Genomic DNA, 25,136 nt, shown 5'->3' with positions numbered 1-25,136 from the left:
AGGCAGAGGGGCTGAGGGGGGAGCATTATGAGCCCCTCATAATGCAGGGGCTGGGGAGGGACCTGAGCAGGGACAGCAGTGCCCTAAGCCCTGGAAAAGTGGCACTGAGCACTCAGAGCTCCTTGCAAAGTGCCCAGAGCCCAGTGAGAGATTGAAAAGGGCTTTAAGCCAAGTGTGAGCCTTGTACAGCAATGATCTGCAGCCCCACACAAGGCTGGTGCCCAGCACTGAAAGGTGCCAGTGGCCCAAGCGTGCACTCAGCCACATTGCAGGGAGGGGCAGCCCTTCCCCAGCCCCACTGCTGCCCCTCTGCTGCTATCAGTGCCTTATCTGCTATCGATTTCCTTCCAAGACACAGCCCACGTGTTTGCTCACACCTGCCTGGCACTTAGCTGGCTCTTGGCTGAACAACTGCCAAGCTTGTTGTCTGTGCCAGCTGGAGCTCCTTTGGTGTCCTCAGCAGGTAAGGACAGCTGGCACCCACAGCTGGCACCCACAGCTGGCATGCCACTGGTGAGCCAGAACAGGGGGTGTGCAGCCCCATGTGCACACAAATATCTGAATGTGCAGCCCCCTTTGCACAGGGGTGCAGCACAGAGCAGGGGGGCACCCAACAGGTTGGCAGGCAAACACACTGGGGTTATTGATGCCACATCAATCCTGCAGCCCCGACAGGTGAATGGGCTCTCACTCACGCCGTTAAGATAAATGATATTTATTTGCTGCTAAGAGCTTCCAGTAAGAGGCCCCAGTGAGTGACTTTTGAACCAGCAGCTCTTGCTGCTGGGTCACACCCTGGGAAAATCTCCAGGGCTCCCCTTCTTCTGTGGGCACCTCCTGTGCCACATGCAGCACCAGACCCTGCCCCGTCCATCCTATCCCCAACCCTTCTCTAGCCCAGCCTCACAAGGCCACCCTGGACCACGAAACAAGTGCTGGGACTTGACTGGCACCTTTATTTCATCAATGGCACAGCTGCACCTGCCACTACCAGCGCGCTGCTCCCAGCCCTGTGAGCCGTGCTCCCCATGCAGCTCCATCCATCCCAGCAGCCAGGCAGGGCTCTGTGCTGCTCAGGGGGGGTTCAGAGGGGCCAGGCTGTGCCCCCGCTCAGCCGCTGTGAGTGCCCAAGCCCAGCATTGAGAAGGCTGCACGGTGCTTCCTCAGCAGCAGCCGGATCTTCTCGTCATCCGAGTCCGGGTCCAGGGGTTTGTTGTACTCATCGTCCTCGGTCTCAGAGGCCGCCCGCTCTCCGCCAGAGCCCCCCGCCCGCTGCGAGGATGAGGAGGGCTCCAGGGCGCTCTTCTTCCTCCATTTGGTCCGGCGGTTCTGGAACCAGACCTGGTGCCCCAGCTCGGTTAGCGGGCAGCACGCTGCGCGCCCCGACCGCGCGGGACGCCGTACTCACCTTCACCTGGGACTCGGTCATGCCCAGGGAATAGGCCAGCCGTGCCCGCTCCGGACCTGCCAGGTACTTGGTCTGCTCAAATGTCTTCTCCAGGGCAAAGATCTGGTGTCCTGTGAAGGTCGGGCGCGTGTGCTTCTTCTTGTGGATGCTGTCAGCCAGGTGAGCAGGGGCTACAGGAGAGGAAGGGAGGAGTGGGTGAGCTCTGGGCAGCCCACGGCTCTGGACAACTCTCTGTCCACACTCAGTGACCAGAGAATCCCTCCACACCCGCTCCTCTGCAAATTAAAACTTCATTCCTGCTCCCCTGTAACAGGAGGGCTGAGCTGCCCAGGGTAAAGGTCCCACAGGTGGGATAGGCACCTCCTGGTCAAGGACAGTGCTAGGTGGTTGTGCTGAGAGGGTAAGGACTATCAACAGTGCTTGACCCCAGAGCCATGCAGCAGTGGGAACACCTCCATGTCCCACACCTTGCAGGATGCAGGTCATTGGCTCGTGGCTGCCTAACCCATCTGCTCCAAAACCATCACCTGCAAAGGGGTGAAGGGGAGCAGAGCTGCAGGTTCTGAACAGCTGCACGCAACCTGCCACGGGACAGAGGATGCACCCATCCCATCCACCCTGTGGGACAGCAGCAACATTCTGCAATGCCCCTGACAGCTCTCCAGCAGTGCTGCCAGCCTGGGGCTCCTGATCCTGCCTGTCTCTGCCATGAACCACCCAGGCACGGACCCCAGTGAGGCTGCTTGAGAATCAGGGAGATCTTGTGAGCCAGAGCGCTCTGCCTGTCCTTGCCAGCTGTGGCTGCCTGGGGGCAAAGAATCGGCTCTAATGACAAATCCTGGCAGGAGTGGGGGCAGTTGGTGCTCTGGCCTCTGCTGCACATGCACGACTCGCTGTGTCCTCCCTCTCCCCTCCCTTAGTGAGCTCTCTGTGGCTGTATGAGAGTCAGGACCCTTATGCTCGCTCATGCAGACTCTGCCCCACTCCCCATACACGCCCTGGCTCTGCCTGTCTCTGGGGCAAAGCAACACCGCTCCTGTTGCTTTGCTTTTGCACTTTCCCACTATGTGAAAGTAGCCACTATTTGCCATTAGAGCCAAAAAGTTCTGTGACCGTTTGAGGTCCAGCAACTCCAGCACTGGGCTCCTGGGTGAGCCCGCTGACCAACCTCATGCAGGGCAATGGAACAGACACAGCCCGGCCCATTCCCTCGCCTTAGTGCGGTTCGTCTGTATCCCCTGCGGTACCCACGGACCCCCCCGGGCCGCAGCAGCCGCTCCGAGCCCCCCGGTACTTACGGCCGCCGCACTGCCGGCCGCCCCGCCACTCCGGGGCCGCCTCCGCCCAGCAGCTCCGGCCCCTGGGCAGGTACTCGCCGCCAGCCTTGGGGAGGGCGCCCACCTGGGGCCCGTAATAGACGCCCGGCGAGCCCAGTCCGTTCAATCCGCCCGCGTGCGGGTACCCGGGGAGGATGCCGCCGTTGGGCGCCGCCGCGGGCCGGCCGAGGATGTCGGAGATGCCGTGCGGGGTGCCCGCAGCCAGCTGGGCGCCCAGCCCCGGGGGTGCCAGCTTGTAGAAGGAGCTCTGCACTGAGTACTGGCAAACGGGCGCCTTGGCCTCGGGGAAGGCGCCCAGCGAGGGGCCGTTGAGCAGGAAGGTGCCCGGCAGGTTGGCATCCATGGCTGCAGCAGCGAGGCGGCACTCAGAGCCCGTAACCCCCGAGGTGCGACGGCTGGGCCATCGCCGCCGGTCTGCGGGCTGTGCGGAGCCCCGGGGTCCGCGGCGGGGCTGCCACCGGCGGCTGCAGAGCCCCAGAATCCGCGCTGCCCGTGCGTGAGGCTGGCACGGGGGTCCCGGTGGGTCCCGGTGACCTCGGGGGGCTCCGGCCCCGGCCCCTCAAGTTGGGCTCGGGCAGCACCAACATTTCTCTGATAAAGACGGGCTCATTAGAATAACGCGCTGCCATTGGCCGCGCGGCTGCGGGCGGCGCGCTGATTGGCCAGGAGTCGGCGGCCGCGGCTGCCATTGGCTGAGCCGGGGCGGCAGCGCCTGATTGGTGAGGTCCAGATAAATGGAGCTTTGAACACAGGCGGCGGCGGGGACGGGACACGGGACGGGACACGGGACAGGACCGGACAGGAGAGGGGACACGGCATATGGGACACGGGATACGGGACACGACACGGGATATGGGACTGGACAGGTCAGCACAGGACACGGGACACGGGAATGGGATGGGATGGGATGGGATGGGACACGGGAATGGGTCAGGATGGATGGGAAGGGACAAGTTGGGACGGGACAGGAAGAGATAGGACAGGACAAGGGAATGGGATGGGACGGGATGGGATGGGATGGGATGGGATGAATGGGATGGGACAGGACGTGTTGGGACGGGACAGGACATGACACGACATGGGAATGGGGAATGGGTCTGGATGGATGGGGTGGGAAGGGACGGGTCGGGTTGGGACGGGACAGGATGGGACAGGACATGGGAATGGGTCTGGATGGATGGGGTGGGAAGGGACGGGTCGGGTTGGGACGGGACAGGATGGGACAGGACATGGGAATGGGTCTGGGTGGATGGGATGGGATGGAATAGGATGGGAAGGAATGGGTCGGGACAGGATGGGATGGGACAGAACACGGGACACGGGAATAGGGACATGGGACATGGAACACAACACGACACGGGAATAGGGATGGATGGGATGGGACGGGACAGGACAGGACATGAGAATGGGTCGGGATGGGACGGGACGGAACAGGACACGGGAATAGGATGGGATGGGATGGGATGGGATGGGATGGGATGGGATGGGATGGGATGGGATGGGAAGGGATGGGTGGGATACAGGACCGGAGCACGGGGCAGCGCGGACCCTGGACAGCGCCGGTCGGGCCGGTGCTCTCCGGTGCTCTCCGGTGCTCTCCGGTGCTCTCCGGTGCGGTCTCAGCAGCGCCGCGGCCCCGGGCCAGCTCCGCAGGGGTAACACGGACGCTTCCCCATCACCCACCCCCAGAGAGGCCCTTTCAGCCCCTCGGGGGCTCCTGCTCCCTTCAGCTTCCCCAGGAACGGCAGAAACGCGGCCGCCCCTGCTCTCCCTGCAAGAGAGAACCCAGCCCCGGGCTCTCCGTCATCCCCACCTTTGGAAAAGCAGAGACGAGACACAGCTTGTGTTGATTTCTTTATTAATTCATATTCTGATAGCTGGTGTACAGGGGAATGATCTATACATCAGGGGGCCTAAGACAGGGAGATCCAAAAGGCTTGTTTCCATACCAATTAAAAAAAGAAAATAAAAGTAATCTTTAAAACTTCTAAAAAGCTTCTAGTGTGCAGACTGCAGCATTCTCTAGGCTCAATGTCGGGTGCAGCCTCCCCCTACCAGCCCTACAAGCAATCTGAGCGCGAAGCAATGTCACTGCAGGTGCCTGGCACGGTTCAGCACAGCACATTCCCTACGGCATACACAAGGCCAAAGCACTGGACCCACACACAACTCTAGGGTGATGCTACGGAGTCAGCTGTTGCAGTGGGCCTAGGGAGGTTACTGTACGCAGCGAGGGTGATGGATGGAGGCTCTGTGCCCGTATGGCTCAGCTTTGGGGCGGGGAGGGGACTGCTTTGCTCTCCGAGGCTGGGCTGGGTCGGTGGCTGGGCTGCAGCGAGGCTTTCGGGGCAGCCAGGGGCTCTCCCAGCGGATTGCACCCGCTGAGAGGCAGGGCTGCCCTGCCGAGGCCACCAGCACGCAGCCTGGAGCTGGAGGGGCGCTTGTTCTGCACCTGGCCACAGAGAACAGACTCTCCAAAGCAGCGGCCACCTCCAGCAGAAAGAGCAGGGGGTCCCCACATCGCTGTGCTACAAAGGGCCAGGTCCCCGCATCAGCTGGGTAAAGGACAGGGGCAGGGACCTGGGAGCAAGTGCCACTACCTTCTCCCTGCTCTCCTGGGCTCAAGTATTACAGCAGGGTCAGCGTCCTGCCCAGCTCTGAGCTGCCTGGGCAGCTCTGCCCAGCACGGCTCTCCCGGAGGCTCCCTAGCTCCCAGGGCTCAGGCAGATTCCACCCGGAGGAAACGCAGCCACCGGGGCAGCAGCAGCTCCCGTGGCTCTGGGTTTGGTCCCGGGGCAGTCGGATCCAGGGCTGCTCACCCCCCCTTGCAGGCAGGCCAGGCTCCCTGCAAAGCCCTTGCCTGGGGTGCATATTGCACAGCTGCTGGCTATTGCTAGCTCCTGGCTCATCTCCTGAGCAGATATTGTGCTGAGTAGAGCTAGGCACAACCCCACGTCGTGGCACGAGCACCTCCTGCTCTCTCTCTCTCTCTCTCTCTCTGCACATCCTCCCTGGGGCCCCGAGCACCTCAGCGCAGCTGGAGCCAACACAAACTGGTGGCACTGCACCTCTAACCCCCCTCTTCAGGCCAGGAAAGGGCCAGGCTCAGGCAGAGGGGCACAGCACAGGGGCAGGCTGCTGCCCTCTCGCTCCCACAGCCTTCCTGCTCAAATATTTCCCGAAGGCTTTGCCCACCCTGCAGCCTGAAGAGGTATATGAGAGCAGAGCTGTCAGTGCTTTGTACATACTGCTAGAGTGTCCCTAGGGGTTTGCATAGTATTTATTGGTTCATATACACAAGGCTGATTGCTGTACAGTTTTACACTTTCGACAGAAGCGACGAGCTCAGTGCGCCCTGCCCTGCTGGGAGGCTCTGCACGTGCTGGGGAGAGGAAGGGCAGCCCTGCAGCAGCCCCTCTGTCCCTGCAGCCTCCCCTGGCGCCCTCCGGCCACTGCTGCCCTCCCCAGAACCCAACACTCACAGGGAGGGATGAGAAGCAAGTCCAGCAGAGGCAGCACAGGCATTTGCAGGGGGGGCCAAGCACCTCTCCTTCCACGCTGAGCTGGGCCACGCTGTGCCAGCTTTCCTCCTGCAGCTGGAGCTCACGCCCGGGGATGCATCCACGCACGGAGGTGCAATCTCCTTCCTTCTCCTTTTCTTCTGCTCCAGCTCTTGCCTCCCCAAGGAGCTGAGAGCAGGCCCCTGGTGCGTGGTGCTGTCTCTGGGGCAAGGATGGAGGCCCCTCATCTGTTTGAAGAACTGTAGCTCATGCGTCTTGCAGTCAGTCAGTCATGCGGATAGGAGGGTAAGTATATCTCATACAGGAATCATGCCATTAGCCTATAGAAACATGTACAGCCAGCCCTGCTCCCCTCCACTCTCTGCTCTCCTCTCCTCTCTCCTCAGGGATGTGTCAGAACGTGGGTGAAGTTCAGTGGTTTGGTGTTGAGGTGTGATCCTGGAGGGAGAGACACAGAAATGGGGTTACCAGGGATCCGTGGTGGCACATCCAGGGTTAATGGTGGATGGGGAGCCCCTTCTGTACACTGTGCTTGTCCCACATGCACCCAACACAAGATTTGAGGGGTGTCAGACAGTGACAGAGCAGCACTAAGTGGCAGGCCTGGAGCTGGGAGCAATGACAAGGGTGGCCCTGATGGTGCTGCCCCATCTGCACAGAGAAAAATGATAGGAAAATGGTGCAGCTGGGCTCAAATGTGCTGTGCCAAGCACCCTGCCCTCAACCTGGCCTGGTCCCACTCTGCAGGGGGATCAGGGAATGCACAAGCTCATTCTGAGCTCAGTGAGGATCAACTGAAGAAACATCCCAGGACAAAGGAGGGTGCCCTGTTGTCAGCCCCTACAAAGTGTCACATTCCTGCAGCACCTGCCAAGGCCGGGCCCCATCCTGCCTTCAGCAGAATCACTGCTTTCCTCTGCATGGCTGGCAGAGGCAGCAGCTGCACGTCCCACTGCAGGGCTGTGAGCAGAAGGAGCAGCCCCAGCCCCACAAAACCCACCCTGCATCTCACCCACAGCTCTGCCAGGGCTCAGCTGCACCCCTTGGGAAGGGGCACACCAAAGGGCACAACGAGGGCTGCTCTCATCTGCCACAAGGCTGCACAGGCAGTGCTCATGCCTGAAGGGGGAAGTTCTGCTCACACCCCGTGCAAATGCAATGTAGTCCCTGGACAGAGACCATCCATCCCTCAAGTCCCTGTAGTGACTTGGACAAAGACCATCCCTGTGTCTGTAGCCCAGGAATAACAACTCTGTGACCCTGTCACCGGGGACCATCTCAGTGTGCTGGCACTGCAGGAGCAGCCCTTGGCACTGTGACTGCAGTGCACACAGCTGGCTGCAGCACCCCTGCAGACCACAGCACCAGGGCACACTGCTGCCCACCCTCAGTGCTTCTCTGCAGCACAGCAAACCCTCAGTGCCCCCAAGAGCTGGGCACTGCCCCACCACAATTGCCCCAGGAGAATGTGCACGACCAGCAGCTCAGTGCAGGCAGCCAGGACAGAAGCAAGAGCAAAGGCAGGGTTACCTCAAAAAAGAGGCCATTTGAGGGGGGTCACTGCTTCCCCCTTTTCAGGCTGGCTCGTTTCACTATCTGAGCCCCCATCCTGCCCCCAGAGACCTCTGGCTTCGGGACACGCACTCGCACCTCCTCCTGAGGGAGCCGAAGGGGCAGGGAGCAGGACATCACCCAGACAGACAGACAGACAGAGAGAAAAGGACAGGAAAGGGAAAGGCAGAGTCAGTTGGCAGGCAGAAAACACCGAGCAAGAAGACTGGCGCAGTGGGCATGATTCGCTTCAGAAATCTTAGAGGGGAAACAGGAGAGGCAGAAGGAAGGACAGAGGGTGACATTGACCCTGCAGAAAGCCAGGGCTGTGAGCCACGCCGTACCTTGGCGCCCAGACCATCCCGGTGCAGGATGGAGTACTTCATGAAGTGATCCTCGTCAGCCTCCAGGTCCGGGTGCTCCTGCAGGGAGCCCTCCAGGATCAGCTCCTCCTGCTCCTGCCTGTCACCCACGTCCCCAGGGCCCAGCTGGCGCACCACCTTGCGGATAATCTGTGGGGACCCGCACGGAGCTGGGTGTCACAGCCGGCCCCGGGGCACCACCAGCCCCTGCCCACCCTGCCCGGGGTGTGAGAGAGCTGGAGAAATGCCGCGAGTGTAACCCAAGACAGCGGCACGGCAATCAATGCCCTACATGGGCTGCGGGGTGCAGGGGATGAGGGAAAGGCTGGAAGGGAGAAGGGAAAGGCTGGAAGGGGAGAAGGGAAAGGCTGGAGGGCTGGAAGGGAGAAGGGAAAGGCTGGAAGGGAGAAGGGAAAGGCTGGAAGGGAGAAGGGAAAGGCTGGAGGGCTGGAAGGGAGAAGGGAAAGGCTGCAGGGGAGAAGGGAAAGGCTGGAGGGGAGAAGGGAAAGGCTGGAGGGGAGAAGGGAAAGGCTGCAGGGTGTGGAGGGATAGAAAGGAAAGGCTGCAGGGCTGGAAGGGGAGAAGGGAAAGGCTGGAGGGGAGAAGGAAAAGTCTGAAGGGTTGAGGAGAGAAGGGGAAGGCTGGAAGACTCGAGGGAAGAAGGGAAAGGCTGCAGGGTGAAGGGGAGAAGGAAAAGGCTTACCCATACCCATACCCATACCCATACCCAGGTCACTCACTCACCTTCTTGGTGATGATATTGCCTTGATCGTCCGTGAACTGCTCCTCAGTCACCTGCTCTCCAGGCAGATGAAGAGCTTCATTCCCCTGCGGGAACAGCAATGGGGAGATCAGGGCATGCGAGGGCGGTGACGGCAGTGGTTTACCTGGCAGGACAGCACACCTGACATGCACCCCATCCATCCCTGCTTTCCTCTGCATCTGCCCGGGGCTGCTCTGTCCGCTCCCGTTACCTTCAGCAGGACCCTCCGGCGGACCACCCTGGCGGAGAGAGCCTCCTCATCATCCGCCAGCCCCTGGCTCTCGCCGAGCTCCTTGTCCAGCTCGCGGTGGGCGTGCTTGAGCAGGAAGCGCGCCGAGCCGCGGACGATGTGCATCACGTTCTGGCAGCTGACCAGCAGGAAGGCCAGCAGCACCAGAGCGATCAGCAGCTGGGCCAGGAAAGCCCACATGGTGCCCGGTGCGGCGCTCAGAGCCCGGCCATGCCGCCCGCCCGCGGCTCCCGGTGGGCGGCGAGAAGGGAGCGGGCAGGGGGAGCGTCCTGGGCGGTCACATGTGGATGGGAGTGCCCGGACAGGGAGAGCGGGACTGAGCTGTCCCTCTGCTCTGTCACCCGGCCAGGCACTGAGCGGGACTGAGCTGTCCCTGTCCTCTGTCACCCGGCCAGGCACTGAGCAGGACTGAGCTGTCCCTGTCCTCTGTCACCCGGCCAGGCACTGAGCAGGACTGAGCTGTCCCTGTCCTCTGTCACCCGGCCAGGCACTGAGCAGGACTGAGCTGTCCCTGTTCTCTGTCACCCTGCCCAACAGCCTGTCCCATAGCCAGGGACAGCAGGACAGAGCTGTCCCATGGCCAGGAGAGCAGGACAGATCTGTCCCTCTTCTCTGTCACCTTGCCCAACAGCCTGTCCCACAGCCGGGGACAGCAGGACAGATCTGTCCCTCTTCTCTGTCAGCTTTTCCAACAGCCTGTCCCCCTGACTACAGCAGACAGAAGGAAAGATCTGTCCCTCTTCTCTGTCCCCCTGACTATGGCAGTGAGCAGGACAGATCTGTCTGTCTGTCTGCTTATCCAACAGCCTGTCCCATAGCCAGGGAGAGCAGGACAGATCTGTCCGTCTTTTCTATCAGCTTGTCCAACAGCCTGTCCCATGGCCAGGCAGAAAGCACGATATATCTGTCCCTTTTCCCTGTCAGCTTTTCCAACAGCCCATGCCATGCCCAGGGAGAGCAGGACAGATCTGTCCCTCTGTCACCCTGCCCAACAGCCTGTGCCATGCCCAGGCAGAGAGCAGGACAGATCTGTCCCTCTGTCACCCTGCCCAACAGCCTGTGCCATGCCCAGGCAGAGAGCAGGACAGATCTGTCCCTCTTCTCTGTCCCCCTGACTATGGCAGTGAGCAGAACAGATCTGTCCCTCTGCTCTGTCACCCAGCCTGTCCCATGGACAGGGAGAGCAGGACAGATCTGTCCCTGTTGTCTGTCCCCCTGACTATGGCAGCGACAGGACAGATCTGTCCCTTTCTCTGTCACCCTGCCCAACATCCTGTCCCCCTGACTATGGTGGGCAGTCCTCCATCACAGGACAAATGAAGCCCAGAGCTTTGGGGTGTCATTGGAATCACACCTGACTCAGGTGACACGGGGCTGAGCGGCCACCTCCAAGCGTGGCCATGTGTGCCCTGGCTGGTAAAGGTGCTCCCCCTCGCCTTGTACCTGCTGGCTCTGTGTGACCCTGGCATCCAGCCCACCGCCCAGCCTGGCCCCTGGATTATTTGTGGCTCTGGCAGGCTGCTGGGCTGCCAGCCAGGGCAGATCCTCAGTAAGGAACGGCTCTGGGAGGGTGACTGGGTTATAAACGGAGAGCAAGAGCTCAGGTGTCAAGCCCAGCAGGCTATTCTGGGCTGAGAGGCACCCCAAAGGGCAGGAAGTATTCCAGGGGAGCTGAGGAGGTCTGCTGTCACCTGGTCTGCCTGACAGGGCTCCAGCAGGGGCTGTCCATGGGGTCACACCTTCCTGCGGGGCTGACTCCCCTGCTCCTGCTCTCACCTGCCCAAAGAAGCGGCTCTGGGGCTCCTCCTGCCAGCCGCCCGTGGGGTGCTGGGGCTGCCACTCGCTGTCCTCGGCAGAGCTGACCCTCAGCAGCTCCGTGGGTGCCACCAGGACCTGCCCTTGCTGCTGGCCCTGCGCCCCGGAGGCTGTGCTGTGCGTTGGGAGCAGCCTTCGGGTGACTCCCTCCTGCCAGGAGCCCGCTGTCAGGTCCTGTAGGCAGGAGATAAAGGAGCCTTCTGCATTCCAGTCCCTCAGCCTGGGCACCAGAGAGGGACAGGGACAGGGAGAGAGAGACAGAGAGAGAGAGGGGCAAGTCAGCTTTGCACGGAGTGCTGCACCCTGAGCAGCAGCCGAGCTCGGGCAGGCACCACCTGCATCACACCTGCACCCCACAGGCACACCTGCACCCCACCTGTACCCCACACCTGCACCCCACGGGCGCTGCTGGGCACCCCACAGGCACCCCTGCACCTGGCAGAAGCAGCACAAGGCACACAGATGCACAAAAAAGGCACAGGCCACCTCCATGCCATGCTCTCCCTGCCCATCCCACGGCCTCACAGCTTGGTGGCCTGTCGCAGACATCTTTTCATGAAAAATCCTCTCCTTTAGGATTTTTCCTCCTGAGAAGCTGGGAGGCCTCAGGGACAAAATGTAAACAATGGTTATCTGCTGCTGTGGAATGCAACAGGTGCATCTGTGATTGGTCTCATGTGGTTGTTTCTAATTAATGGCCAATCACAGTCAGCTGGCTCAGACAGAGAGCCGAACCACAAACCTTTGTTATCATTCCTTATTCTATTCTATTCTATTCTATTCTATTCTATTCTATTCTATTCTATTCTATTCTATTCTTAGCTAGTCTTCAGATGAAACCTTTTCTTCTATTCTTTTAGTATAGTTTTAATGTAATATATATAATAAAATTATAAATCAAGCCCTCTGAAACATGGAGTCAGATCCTCGTCTCTTCCCTCATCTGTAAATCCCTGTGAACACCATCACAGTGGCCAGGGGTTGAGGCAAGAGCATGCTGTGCTCTCGTGGTCCAGTGTGGTCCAGCTCTAACTCTAATGTGGTTTAATGCTCTGGAGCATTTCTGGGTGCTGCCAAGGACTTCATGGGTCCAGTGCCACTGGGAATGTGATGTCACCCTGATTTTTTAAGATTTTTCTAAGCCTTCTGACGCTTACATTCTCATAACGAACTTTCTCACACACTTTCTGTAAATAACTCGTTGTTTTGCATTCCTTTATGGAGGAGGAGAGATTTGATGGACTGTTGGTTTGCCCAGTGTCACTGGAGAGGTGGCACTGTCACCTTCCAATCCACTGTCACCTTTCTGTAAATAACTCATTGTTTTGCATTCTTTTATGGAGGAGGAGAGATTTGATGGACTGTTGGTTTGTGCAGTGTCATTGGAGAGGTGGCACTGTCACCCTCCAATCCACTGTCACTTTTGGAAAACTATAAATGTTGGGAAATAAACTTCTCTTTTCCCTTCACCTTGAGAGCAGCAGTGTGTGTGCTTGTGTTGTTTCATATCCTATAGTGACAATGTGGGAGGAGGCAGCCCAGGTTAGGGTTAGCTCTCCTAAGTACGCCCTCCATGCAGGGCCTGGCTGACTGGGGCTCTCTTCCAGAGCATTTCCAGAGAGGAATGAGGCCCAGCCATGGTTCTGTGCACTGCAGATGCCTGGGCTGCAGAGCTGGACAGCAGCAGGGAAGCAAGCAAAGCGGGGAGATCATTGCAGCTGGCCCAGCGCAGGGCAGTAGCTGGCAAAGCAGTTTTGTGCTCCCCTGGCACGCTCACCCAGGCTGCAGTACCTGTCTGCACTCTTCTCCACATCGTGGCTAAAGGTGGGTGATGTCAAGATCCTGGTTTGCACCTTCTCCTGAACTGAAACAAAAGAGACTTCACTCTCCGGGTCCTGCTCCCCAGTCCCTGCTTGATGATGATCACCAGATGGCATCTTCCCCTCTGGCCTCTGCCCCTCCTCCTGCTCTAGGAGGTCAATCAGCCCATTCATGGCATCTGAGTCCACTGTGTCATCCTCAACCAGGTCCATGGAGCCCATGTGGTCTGGGCCATGAGCATCTGCCAGGAGCTGCCCTGGGAAGCGTCCTTCGCTCGTGGCATCCGAGTCCTCCGCCTTGCTGCACTCCAGAGAGGAGTCCTCAGCAGTCACCAGCGAGGGGGTGAGCCCCGAGGACCACACCTGCATGTCGGACATCTCCATCAGGGCATCCTGCTCAGTGGCAGCCATGGGGATAGCATCCATGATGGCCACCTCATTCCAGTACTGGTCGGCACGCAGCGGGGATGGCAGTGTGTAATGCAGGGAGGCAGGGGACAGCAGCTCGTCCTGCAGCGAAGCGTAACCTAAATGGGCAGACAGAGGCATCATCATGTCCAGCAGCCGCCCTCAGGCACGCACAAGCGCAGTGGGGGCAGAAAGGGACGCAGCTTTCGGGAGGGATGGCAGCCCCGAGGACAGCGATGGGCATGCCCCAGGGCCAGGCTGAGCGGGGCTGTGCTCACAGCAGAGCTCTCAAGGTCCCTGCAGATGCTGCCATGCCTCCCTTCACATCCTGGGGCTGCTTTGGGCAGGTCCTGGGGCTGCCTCCTCCCCGTGAGGAGGGCTGGCCCGGTGTTCACACGGTTCTCCATCCGCACTGCAGGACACAGTGCCCTCTTTGCTACCCTGCTCCATCAGACCCCCTGGCCCCTGCCCACAGCCCCCATCCAGCACCAGCTGGCCGGCAGTTAGCCCGGAGTTCAAGTAGGCATCAACCCTCAAAGCCAAACACTCCACACGGCACAGAGGAGCGGGTTGGAAGGAGCAGAGAAGGATGGCCCCAGAGCATGCCATGCATCCCCAAGGCCCTGCAGAAGGCAGCCAGGGCCTCACAACCCCGCTGGCGTCTGCAGGGCCACAAACCATTGTCACGTCTCATGCCCAGGGCCATGTGCACAGCTCTACATGAACCACAACCAAGCCAGGCACTCCCACCCATGCAGGTGGCTCTGCTCAGCCTTTCCCAGCTTTGAGCCACGTTTTCACCCCTGGATTTCAGCAGTGAAGCTGTTCTGCTGCCCAGGGAGTGCCAGCCACAGCCAAGGCACAGGAAGGGCACCTCACCCATGGGCAGGGGCATGCAGGGCAGTGCCAGCAGGGGGAAGGAGCTTGGGACTGTGCAGAAGAAGGCCTGGGATGGCTGCCTGCAAGCGTGGCAGCTGTCAGAGGGGCAGTCCCTGGTGCCATGCAGTCGCTGGATGCGGCTCCCAGAGGGCTTAGCTGAGGTGGAGACAGTGGAGACAGGCAGTGGAGGATGAGAGAAGGAGAGGCCAGGATGAGCTCAGAGGAGAAAGATGAAAAGAAGTGACCCACAGGAGGAGTGCCCGCACCTGGCAGCGCTAGGTGGCATGTTTGAGAGAACAGAACAAGGGGAGAGACAGAGAGGGAGAGAGCCATGAGCCGGCGCTGCAGGGCCGCAGTGCAGGGCTGCAGCAGCACAAAGCCCTGCCCCTGTCTGCTGTGCTGGCTCCCCAGCAGCATGTGCCACAGCTCGCTCTGGCTGTGTCCCCACATCCAGGCCCCCTCTGCCTGGATGGCACCCACCACCAGGGCTCAGTGAGCTCCCTGACCAGCCAGAGACGCCTCTCACCTCTCATGTGGGATGAGGAGCACACCTCAACCCCAGCTGGGGAGTTCCTGAGAAAGCAGCATGGCAGAGCCAAGCTTTCTGCAGCACCAGCCCCACTGAAGAGGCCACACCTGCCAGCAAAGTGCCCACTCACTTCTCAGTGGGTGCAGCCTGCTCAGGCAAGACCCCAGCCCCAATCTGCGCACAGACTGTGCCCCCAGGGCCCTCCTGCGTTCCCTGGCAGAAGATGGGGCTCACCATTCATCTGGGACGGGGAGAGGGAGTAATCCCTGTCCGAGTAGCGCCAGCTCCCCTTGAGGCTGCGGCTCTGCCGGCCCGAGCCCTCCAGCATGTTGACGATCTCGCTGCGGTCGATGTTCCTCAGCGCCGTGTACAGGTTCTCAACTGCAGGGGGAAAGGTGGTTGTCACTCGGGGAGCGTGAAAAATGCATGTGTTTTATGATTGGCTTTTTGCAAATACTGAAATGAGTATTGTATGTGTTGCGTTGGAAAGCGATGCTGTGTTAATTCTCTTAAGTCGTGTGTTAAATATAGTTTTAGGTTGTAAAAATTGTTAAAATAGAAACAGTGCTGTGTAGGATACTTTTTTTTTAAAGAAAGGCCTTACAGAGAGATATTAGCCACAGGATACCTGAATCTTTCGAGAAAAAGAATTTATTGCCCTCTTATCAGAAGAAAGGAACTTCTTCCTGCCCCGAAGGCGCTGTTAGGATTAAAAGGAAGAAGCTGACACTGACCAGACAGAATCCTGTGTTTGAATGGAATTTATGCACCATGTATGAGGTGTATGAATATGCAACAGGCTGTTGCTTTTAAGGGTTAATCCTCTGTTAATGTGGGTCCTTTTTTGGGCTTGTGCTGCCCAGAAAAAGGCACCCAGATGTCCATAACTCTCTGTTTCTATTGTCTCAATTGTCCTAAATCAAATTGTCCAAATTATTATTACTCTAATTGTATTACTATTTTTATAACCATTTCATTACTACTAAACTTTTAAAATTTTAAAACCAAGCCATTGGCGTTTTTCACAGGGAGGCACAGCCATGCTCCACACACCCTCCAGGTGTGGGAAGGCAGGTATGCATGGACCACCACTGCAAAGCCAGCCAGTGGTCCTTGGAGATGCACACCGTGCCCTGCCACCCCTGTGCCTGTGTCAGGGCACCACAGCTACTCACTCTTGACGTTCTTGCCCTCACGGCTGGCCCAGAGGTTGAGTAAGGCGATGCTCTGCTCCAGGAGGGAGTTGGGGTTCTCCACACGTATCCTGTTGATGTCGTCCACGCCGAACTGCAGCTCACGCGCCAGCTCTGGGGAAAACAGTGGGTCAGTGTCACACCTTATAACCCATCACCAGGCTGGGGATGCTGTGAAGGGCTCAGCCAGTGAAGGAGCAGCGCAGAGACCCTCTGTTCCATACAGCTGAACACAGCACAACATGCAGGAGCTGGGATGGGGCAGGGGTTGAAACCCCCTTGCTGTGACTAGCACAGGAGGGAATCATGCTAAAAACTGTGGGCTCGTTGGATGTGTGGCTGCAATGAAGAGCTGTACAGCTCATGACAAAGCCCTAGCCTGGTAGCCATGCATGAGAATATGTGCACAGCCATGGGAAGGTTCATTTCAGTGCCCTGGAATGCTCGCAGCAGGGGTGCACTGCTGCAGACATCTTTTCATGAAAAATCCTTTCCTTAGGATTTTTCCTCCTGAGAAGCTGAGAGACCTCAGGAACAAAATATAAACAATGGTTATCTGCTGCTGTGGGATGCAACAGGTGCATCTGTGATTGGTCTCATGTGGTTGTTTCTAATTAATGGCCAATCACAGCCCAGCTTGGGCTGTGATTCTGAGAGTCCGAGCCACAAACCTTTGTTATCATTCTTTGCTATTCTATTCTTAGCTTAGCTAGCCTTCTGATGAAACCTTTTCTTTTATTCTTTTAGTATAGTTTTAATATAAGATATATAATAAAATAATAAATCAAGCCTTCTGAAACATGGAGTCAGATCCTCGTCTCTTCCCTCATCTGAAAACCCCTGTGAACACGGTCACAATGCACTGCAAAGCAGCCACTTCCAGCACACTGCCAGCCTCCCTAAGTGCCAGCTTTCCCAGGAGTGCTGTGCATCCCCAGAACCCTCAGGTGTGCACTCACCTGCCCAGCTGAGGCCCAGCTGCTCTGCTATGTCAACCATCTTCTGGTCTGCCTTGTCTGTGCTGCTCAGAGAGCCTGGAAGGGGAGAAGGAGTCACAGCTCAGCTGCACAGGGTCCTGCAGCAGAGCAGTGAGGGGAAGGGGGGCTGGCCCTGGGGGTCACAGACCCTGCAGGCAGCACCAAGGGAACCTCCAGGGACAGGGGAGTTGCTGTGAGTGCAACTATGACAGGATCATCCCAGCTTTGCAGGTGGTGAGTGGGCTGGGATGCTCCCAGCAGGCTGCATACCAAAACTGGTCTCACTTAGGATGCTGTATCGCTCCCGCAGGGACAATGGGGTCAGTGTCCTCCTTCGCTCCTCACTGCCACTTCCCTGTGAAGGTGGTGACAAACCAAGGGGTCAGCAGCTTGAAGAGAAGGCAGCAGCTCTGCCCTGACACGGCTGCTTCTCCTTCACCTCCTGAGTGGCCTGGCATGGCCACGTGGAGCAGGTGAGGACACCAAGGGCTGTCCCCTGCGCTTGGGGAAGGGATGGGCCCAACCAGAGTGCCAAAGGCCCTGCACTGACCTTGCTGCAGGGTGGGATGGTGATGTTCAGGTGGCAGAGCACGTGCTGCAGGTCCTCGTATTTCATGGCCTTGCGCAGGAAGGACAGGGAGCCACTGGCTTCCCTGCTGCTGTCCCTGACCTGAGTGCAGAGCCCAGTTAGGTGCCTTGGCACCAGCCAAGGGCCCTAAATGCTTGCCCAGCCTTGTACCCTGGCGTTACCTTGATGGGAATGACGAGACGGTTCTCACGGAAGGACTGGAAGAGGAAGGTGCGGGGCTGAGCAGCCTTCTTGACAGGCACCAGGTTCCCTGAGAGTTCCACGTGCAAAGGCATTCCCTCCACCACCTGGCCAGAGCAGAAAATATCCTCAGAGCCTGTGCAGAGCTGCTTCAGGGCAGGTAACCCTGACTCTCCCAGCCAGGCCAGGGCCAGCCCCTTCCAGTGGTGTCAGTCTCTGTCACAGACACATTTTATGAAAAATCCTTTGTTTAGGATTTTTTCTCCTGAGAAGCTGAGAAGCCTCAGGAACAAAATGTAAACAATGATTATCTGCTGCTGTGGAATGCAACAGGTGCATCTGTGATTGGTCTCATGTGGTTGTTTCTAATTAATGGCCAATCACAGTGAGCTGGCTTGGACTCTCTGTCCAAGACACAAGCTTTTGTTATCATTCATTCCTTTTCTATTCTTAGCTAGCCTCCTGATGAAATCCTTTCTTCTATTCTTTTAGTATAGTTTTAATGTAATATATATCACAAAATAATAAATCAGCCTTCTGAAACATGGAGTCAGATCCTCACCTCTTTCCTCATCCTCGGACCCCTGCGAACAGGGTCACAAATCTCCCCTCACTTTGTTATCCCTCTCCCCTCACTTTGTTATGCCTCTCCCCTCCACACACGCTGCTGAGGGCACAAACCTCGATGTCCCTGCTGCGGGCCACCTCAGTGAAGTTCTCATGCTGCTCCAAAGTCTTGTCCACCTTGTCGTCAGTCATGCAGTAGCAGCGCAGCCGGCCCTCCCGCGCGTCGTTCATCTTGGCAAACACCACGAATTTGGCCATGTAGGGCACGGCTGTCAGCTCCTTGTACAGCATGGTGGCAAAGTGCACGGCCTCAGCCGTGCGTGGGCAGTCGGCCAGCCAGAACCTGCAGGACATTTGGGTCAGGGGGCTGCTGGGCAGTGGTTGCTGCCCTCCACAGCCCCTTCAACTGTCACCGTCATATTTTCTGAAAAATCCTCTTTGCCCAGGATTTTTCTCCTGGGAAGCTGAGAAGCCTCAGAGAAAAAGGAAAACAATACTATCTCATTTGCTTCTCCTGTGTTTTGCTGCTTTGGAATGTGGTTTGGAGATTGTTTATCCAACATGGGAATTGTTTTAACTTAATAATCACAGTCAGGCTATGTCGAGACTCTGGAAGGAGTCACGAGATTTCATTATCATTCTTTGTAGTCTTCTGCCTGTATCTTTTCTCTTTTCTTTAGTATAGTTTTAGTACAGCGAATAGAATAGAATAGAATAGAATAGAATAGAATAGAATAGAATAGAATAGAATAGAATAGAATAGAATAATAAATTAGCCTTCTAAGAACATGGAGTCAGATTCATCATTTCTTCCTGCCATGGGGAAACCCTGAAAATCCCACACTCAACACCCAACTGGACTGCAAAGGAAGCCCCAAGAGTTCTGGACAAAGGTGTAGCCCCATCTTGGATATGGACCCAGCCAAATACAAATAATGATCCCCTTCCTTCTGCAAGCCCAGCTGTCATGACTGTTTCCAGAAGTTTGCTATGGGGGTCTCAAAGCCAGAGGAAACCACCCTGCATGGAGGAATAGCCCCAGGGGTAAGGGGCTTCTCCTGGCAAAGGCTGTAGCAAGGCCCAAGGAGCACCAGATATCCTCAGACGGGCACAGTTTTGCCCAGGACTCACCTGGCAGACACATTGGTGGTAAAATTAGCACACTCATTTTCGTAGATTAGCTTTGTGGTGCCTGTTATGTCTTCCCACTGGGCTTGGGCTGTCCCTCCTGCAGCAGAAAGCAAGGGTGAGCATACTGTCTTTCCATCTATTTTTTTAATCTTGATTTTTTTTTTTGGTCAAATAATTAAACCGTATATCCCTGCATTATCCAAATCACTTGTCACCAAAGCACCTTCAATTAACCTTCCTCTAGATTTTCTACTATCAAAAATAACGATCAACCATCATCATCGCTTCATGACCATCTCCAAACAAACATAGAACTAACCCCAGAACTGATCCCCCTCCAAAAACCAAACAAAAAAAATACAAACCATGACGATAAACCATCGGCTAATCACCCACCAAATATTGTTCTTGTAGCTTATAAAAAGCATGACAAAAAGCCTGGGGTCTGCATCCCCTGGGCATTTCGTTTCTCTACAGGGGAAATGAGGTCCCTGGAGCTGCACACCTTGAGGCAGCCCATCCTGTTACCGTTCAAAAACACATAATCACATAAGTGATTATATGCAGTGCTTTTATTAAGAGCTCGGGGAATCGGGGTGTTAGAACCCGAATCTGATTCCAACCATACATCCGAGATGAACATGTTTTTATACTCTATCGTTATATAACTTTCATGTTAATTATTAAACTTATATTGCTCTATTGTATATACAGTTTTCAGCTAAAGATAGCCCCGTTAAATTTCCAACATAGTTTCTCATGATTCTTCTTATGGTTATATAACAATTATATTTAATTACTAAACAATCATCACATCTAACAATCATATCATTTATCATACTGCTTACGCAGGTGCAGCGATCTGAGAAAACACAAAGCCCAACATTTTCAAAGTTCTATCTTTAACATTTTCCAGGGCTCCACTATCAATCCCGTCCCCACGGAGAGCACGTTTGCAGCCTCACCGATCACACTGCAGAGCAGACGCAGGCTGGTGGTGTCACCCTCGCCGCTGTCCCGGGGGTTGTCCTTCCAGGACGGTGGCAGCGGGATCCGCAGGCCGATGGGGCGGTGGAACTTCCTCCGCCGCGGCTCCACGGTGACAATGGGGCTGAAGGTGGCTTGGTTCCCCAGCAGCTTGGTCACCAACTCATCAGGCACAGGCTGTGCCTGTGGGGAGCACAAGGGTGGGCGTCAGGGATGGTTTTTCCCCAGAAGCATGTCTGAGCTCCAGGCCAGGCTCTCTGAGGCTCACCTGCAGGGCCAGCCTCACTCTCTTGGTGACAGCAGCGTCTGGGAAGGTGGCCTGCACCATGGGCACCAGTGTGCTTTTCAAACACCCTCCCTCAGGGCCGATCATGTCGCAGTCCTGGCAAATCCGGGACATGACCACGAAGTAGAGGGGGAAGTCGGTGGTGATGATGCGGCAGACGCGCTTCTTGTCCAGCTCCTCCTGGCTCTCCAGCTCTGCAGGGGCAGCACAGCCATCAAACAGTGCTCAAAACCAAGCCTGTGGATGTCAGTGCTCATACACCAAGCCTGTGACTGTCAGTGCCTCATACATCAAACCTGTGCCTGTCACTGCTCATACACCCAGCCTGTGGCTGTCACTGCTCATACACTGAGCCTGTGGATGTCACTGCTCATACACCCAGCCTGTGGCTGTCAGTGCTCATACACCAAGCCTGTGGATGTCACTTGGTGCTCATACACCCAGCCTGTGGCTGTCACTGCTCATACACCCAGCCTGTGGATGTCACTTGGTGCTCATACACCCAGCCTGTGCCTGTCACTGCTCATACACCCAGCCTGTGGCTGTCACTGCTCATACACTGAGCCTGTGGATGTCACTTGGTGCTCATACACCCAGCCTGTGGCTGTCAGTGCTCATACACCCAGCCTGTGGATGTCACTTGGTGCTCATACACCCAGCCTGTGGCTGTCACTGCTCATACACTGAACCTGTGGATGTCACTTGGTGCTCATACACCCAGCCTGTGCCTGTCACTGCTCATACACCCAGCCTGTGGCTGTCAGTGCTCATACACCAAGCCTGTGGATGTCACTTGGTGCTCATACACCCAGCCTGTGGCTGTCACTGCTCACACACCCAGCCTGTGGATGTCACTTGGTGCTCATACACCAAGCCTGTGGATGTCACTCAACGCCCCACCACGCCACACTGACCACACCACTCAGCCCCACTCCACCTCCCAGGCCACCTGCAGCCTTTAGGGACCTGCCAGGCGAGCAGCCCCTGCCCTGCTGTCCCCTCACCCTCGTCCATGCCGTTGAGCAGCTGGTCCATGTAGCTCTCCTCGTAGCGGTTGCGGTGCTCCTTCCACATGGAGCCGTTCTCGCTGCGCAGCACCACCAGCTCGCGGTCCCCACGGCCATAGGAGGCAAAGTGTGGAATCTCCACGATGACAGGGCTGCAGAGAGCACAGGGAGGCCACTGGCACCCACAAGGACGCGCAGGCAGCAAGGTGGCCCTGGGGAAGGAGTGCTGACCTCCCTCTCTCTGCCAAAGAGGGCTCTGCACCTGGGGGCTGCTCAGGGCTTTTGTGACACTGCTCTGTTACTGTTGAATGGCTCATGCCAGAAACACATTGCACCCCACAAGAGGTGGGATTTCTGTCATCTTTTATGGAAAATCCTTTCCTTAGGATTTTTCCTCCTGAGAAGCTGGGAGGCCTCAGGAACAAAGTGTAAACATTGATTATCTGCTGCTGTGGAATGCAACAGGTGCATCTGTGATTGGTCTCATGTGGTTGTTTCTAATTAATGGCCAATCACAGTCAGCTAGCTCAGACAGAGAGCTGAGCCAAACTATTGTTATCATTCTTTGCTATTCTATTCTTAGCTTCTGATTAAATCCCTTCTTCCATTCTTTTAGAATAGTTTTTATGTAATATATATCATAAAATAATAAATCAAGCCTTCTGAAACATGGAGTCAGATCCTCATCTCTTCCCTCAACCAAGAACTCCTGTGAACACCGTCACAGGATGTCTCCTGTAGCAACCTCAAGAAGCAGATAGAGGCAGAATTCTTGCCCTGCATGGCAAAGTCCTCCAGAAGAACCCAGATCTGCTCCCAGTCCTGCTGTGGGCAGCCCAGTCTGCCCTTCTTATCCCAGCTGTGCTCACCTGAGGAACTGGGCACCAGCAGGCCCCAGAGCAATGATCCGACTGCCCAGACCCTCCTCCTCAGCCAGGGGAGGGGGCGCAGGCAGCTTTTGGGGTTTCACCAGGCGGCAGGTGATGCGGGTGGGCGCCGCGCAGGCGCGGGGCGGGATCACCACGCGCAGCCCGTGGTGCCGGCTGCCCCGCATGGAGCCACCACGAGCATCCACCATGAAGCTCACCAGGAACCTGGAGGGGATAGAATCACGGGAATGTGGGCACACTGCAGCCAGAGCACGCATGTGTCGCAGACATCTTTTATGAAAAATCGTCTTTTTAGGATTTTTCCTTCTAAGAAGTTGAGAGGCTTCAAGAACAAAATGTAAACATTGATTATCTGCTGCTGTGGAATGCAACAGGTGCATCTGTGATTGGCCCATGTTGGATGTTTGTAATTAATGGCCAATCACAGCCCAGCTGGCTCAGATGGAGAGTCCAGGACATAGCCTTTGTTATCACTCTGTTCTATTCTATTCTATTCTATTCTATTCTATTCTATTCTATTCTATTCTATTCTATTCTATTCTATTCTATTCTATTCTATTCTATTCTATTCTATTCCATTCCATTCAATTCCATTCTATTCTTAGCCAGCTTTCTAACAGAAACATTTCTTCTATTCTTTTAGTATAGATTTAATGTAATATATATCATAAAATAATAAATCAAGCTTTCTGAAACAGAGTCAGACCCTCATCTCTTCCTTCATCCAAAAACCCCTGTGAACACGGTCACATGCATGTGCTGCCCGGGCTGGGCACTCACCCTGTGTGCACGGGGCTGGCCACTGGGCTGATGTTGTCTGAGGTCTCCGTGGCTGGGCTGCTGGGGATCAGAGAGTCCTCATCGAACTCTTTGGAGGGCTGTGAAAGGCAGGGAAGAGATTTTGTGGGCAGATAGTCCCGTCTTGCGGTGTTGAGCCTGCCCACCCTTACACAATCCTCACGGGACCATCCTGTACCACCGGGTCAGTGCCCATTACCCGCCACACACTTGAGCTCTGTGGTGATGGGGGAGCCTGGGGGAGGCCGTGGCAGGCTGTGTGTCATGCTCACCTCCTGTGGGGACACCGAGGGTGCATGCAGCAGGCTGACTTGCTCAGCTTCTGTCTCCACAGGTCCTACCTGCTCAGTCTCCTCAGCTCTGGTCACCACAGTTTCAGGTGGGACGCAGGGGACCTGCAGGACAGCTGGAGACTCCACCCTGCCAGAAGAGGGTCAGTGACAGCCATGGAAGTGTTAGGGACCCTCAGCCCCTGCCCATCCATCCCCACAGAGTCCTGGGGCCACTGGATAAAGGTAAATTAAGCAGCAGCCCCATGTCCTGCTGCAGGAACAGCTTTGCCTGCTGCGAGGTCTCAGTGATCTGTTCCTTGCCCAGAGCTTTATGTGCCCCTTGCCCAGCACAAAGCTGGTACTGTGCCCTGTACCTGCTCCCTCCCCACCACGCAGCGTCCCTTACGTTTGCTCCAGTGTCGTTGTGGCCATGAACTCCAGCAGCTCTCTTTTGCCTTCCTGCTCCCTGAGATCTGGTGTCTTGGGCTTTGCAACCAGCTCTTCCTCTGAAACCAAGAGTGCGCTCAGCAAGCAGAGGCGGATGGACAAGGGAACACAGATACCCAGCCCTTGGGCCCATCCCTGCTGGACACACACACACACACACACACACACACACACACACACAGGGAGGGCTTTGCTGCTGCCACAATGGCAGGACAGGGGGACAGGGGCTGTGGGAGCCACTGGGAAACGTGGCTGCTCCCCAACTCTCCCAGCACCAAACACAGTGCAGGGGATGCTTTACACTTTGGTGCCTGGCACAGGGACATGGGCACCACTGGGGGATGTTAGGGGTATTACGATGCTGCCCTAACACTACCCCTCACTGGAAGCACAGAGCTCTGCTAATACTGACCACTGGCCTCATTAATACCTGCTAATTAGCACATCAGGGTTTGGCTCTGGCCAGTGCCTTGTGGGAAGGGTGTCCTGCACTTCCTGCAGCAGAGTGCCCCAGAAATGGGCAGGGGACCACAGCAAGAGAGACCCCTGAGCTCTCGGGTCAATCCCCGCTCTGGCCAGGGTGGCGTGGGGCAGTCGTGGAGGGATTGTCACAGTTCCAGGGATTGTCACAGCGCCAGGCTCCTCCACCTGGGCTCTGACAGGGCGTTCAGGCTCCTCCTGGGTGGGAGGATGCCCGTTCATGCAGTCACACCACAGCAAGCAGCACGGACACGGTTGGCAGGGCAGGATGGCAGGGCTGGCTCTGCAGAGCAGCAGCGAGGCTCAGCAATGGACATGGCGTGCGGATGGTCAGTGGCCATGGGGTGAAATGGGCCATTGAGCTGGGGCAGGGGACACATTTCATACCCATTACTGTGACATGAGCAGTGCCTGCAAAGTAAGAAGAGGCAAAAGTGAGGTGTTGGTTGGGAGGGTGCAGGAGCAAACCAGCTGCAGCTGGGCTGGCAGCTGGGACCCTCCTTGCCTGAGCAAGGCGCAGTGGGGGCTCTGCACGCCCTGGGGCTCTCTGCACAGTCCCTGGGCCATGGGATCGTGGAGATGTCCACACTTATCCCTCCTGCACAGTGCAGGGAGGCACCCAAGGCAGGAGGTGACACCTCAGGAGCCTGGTGGGCTTCCCTCCATCCTCTCTGCAAGACCCCAGCAGG

The 25,136-nt window shown here is 56.8% G+C and overlaps 2 protein-coding genes across 5 annotated transcripts in view; both read right to left on the bottom strand.

Moving 5' to 3' along the window:
* Window positions 1–838: 838 nt before the first annotated feature.
* NKX6-3 (NK6 homeobox 3) lies at window positions 839–3,586 on the bottom strand. The gene is made up of 3 exons (XM_059490925.1): window positions 2,707–3,586; window positions 1,409–1,578; window positions 839–1,341 (listed from the first exon to the last, which is right to left on the bottom strand). Exons 1-3 carry the CDS (start codon window positions 3,086–3,088, stop codon window positions 1,111–1,113), a joined length of 783 nt encoding a protein of 260 aa, XP_059346908.1. The 5' UTR covers window positions 3,089–3,586; the 3' UTR covers window positions 839–1,110.
* Window positions 3,587–4,586: 1,000 nt separating this feature from the next.
* The window catches only part of ANK1 (ankyrin 1), a 68,510-nt gene continuing 47,960 nt past the window's right edge, over window positions 4,587–25,136 (bottom strand). For 3 of the 4 annotated variants that reach the window (XM_059490646.1, XM_059490648.1, XM_059490647.1), the window contains exons 23-44: window positions 24,835–24,858; window positions 23,927–24,026; window positions 23,521–23,668; window positions 23,231–23,328; window positions 22,430–22,654; window positions 21,558–21,712; window positions 20,536–20,747; window positions 20,246–20,450; window positions 19,281–19,377; window positions 18,264–18,492; window positions 17,564–17,689; window positions 17,364–17,483; window positions 17,084–17,168; window positions 16,796–16,870; window positions 15,819–15,950; window positions 14,878–15,024; window positions 12,799–13,354; window positions 10,969–11,227; window positions 8,924–9,007; window positions 8,162–8,329; window positions 7,797–7,922; window positions 4,587–6,704 (exon numbers count right to left, since the gene is read on the bottom strand). In XM_059490646.1, coding sequence (XP_059346629.1) covers window positions 7,824–7,922; window positions 8,162–8,329; window positions 8,924–9,007; window positions 10,969–11,227; window positions 12,799–13,354; window positions 14,878–15,024; window positions 15,819–15,950; window positions 16,796–16,870; window positions 17,084–17,168; window positions 17,364–17,483; window positions 17,564–17,689; window positions 18,264–18,492; window positions 19,281–19,377; window positions 20,246–20,450; window positions 20,536–20,747; window positions 21,558–21,712; window positions 22,430–22,654; window positions 23,231–23,328; window positions 23,521–23,668; window positions 23,927–24,026; window positions 24,835–24,858 — 3,344 coding nt within the window. In that variant the 3' untranslated portion in view covers window positions 4,587–6,704; window positions 7,797–7,823. The other variant, XM_059490649.1, reaches the window with a different exon arrangement.

This window comes from Ammospiza nelsoni, chromosome 30 (assembly GCF_027579445.1).
Source record: "Ammospiza nelsoni isolate bAmmNel1 chromosome 30, bAmmNel1.pri, whole genome shotgun sequence".
Taxonomy (NCBI): domain Eukaryota; kingdom Metazoa; phylum Chordata; class Aves; order Passeriformes; family Passerellidae; genus Ammospiza; species Ammospiza nelsoni.
Note: the sequence above shows the minus strand (reverse complement) of the source record. Positions and strands in the feature narration are given on the sequence as shown.

Excerpts from the sequence above, each read along its gene's own strand:
- NKX6-3 (XM_059490925.1), bottom strand. The coding sequence starts at position 3,088 with ATGGATGCCAACCTGCCGGGCACCTTCCTGCTCAACGGCCCCTCGCTG. Across the intron at positions 1,579-2,706 it reads CGGCCGGCAGTGCGGCGGCC|CCCCTGCTCACCTGGCTGAC; the intron begins GTAAGTACCGGG and ends CCTCTCCTGTAG. Across the intron at positions 1,342-1,408 it reads TGACCGAGTCCCAGGTGAAG|GTCTGGTTCCAGAACCGCCG; the intron begins GTGAGTACGGCG and ends CTGGGGCACCAG.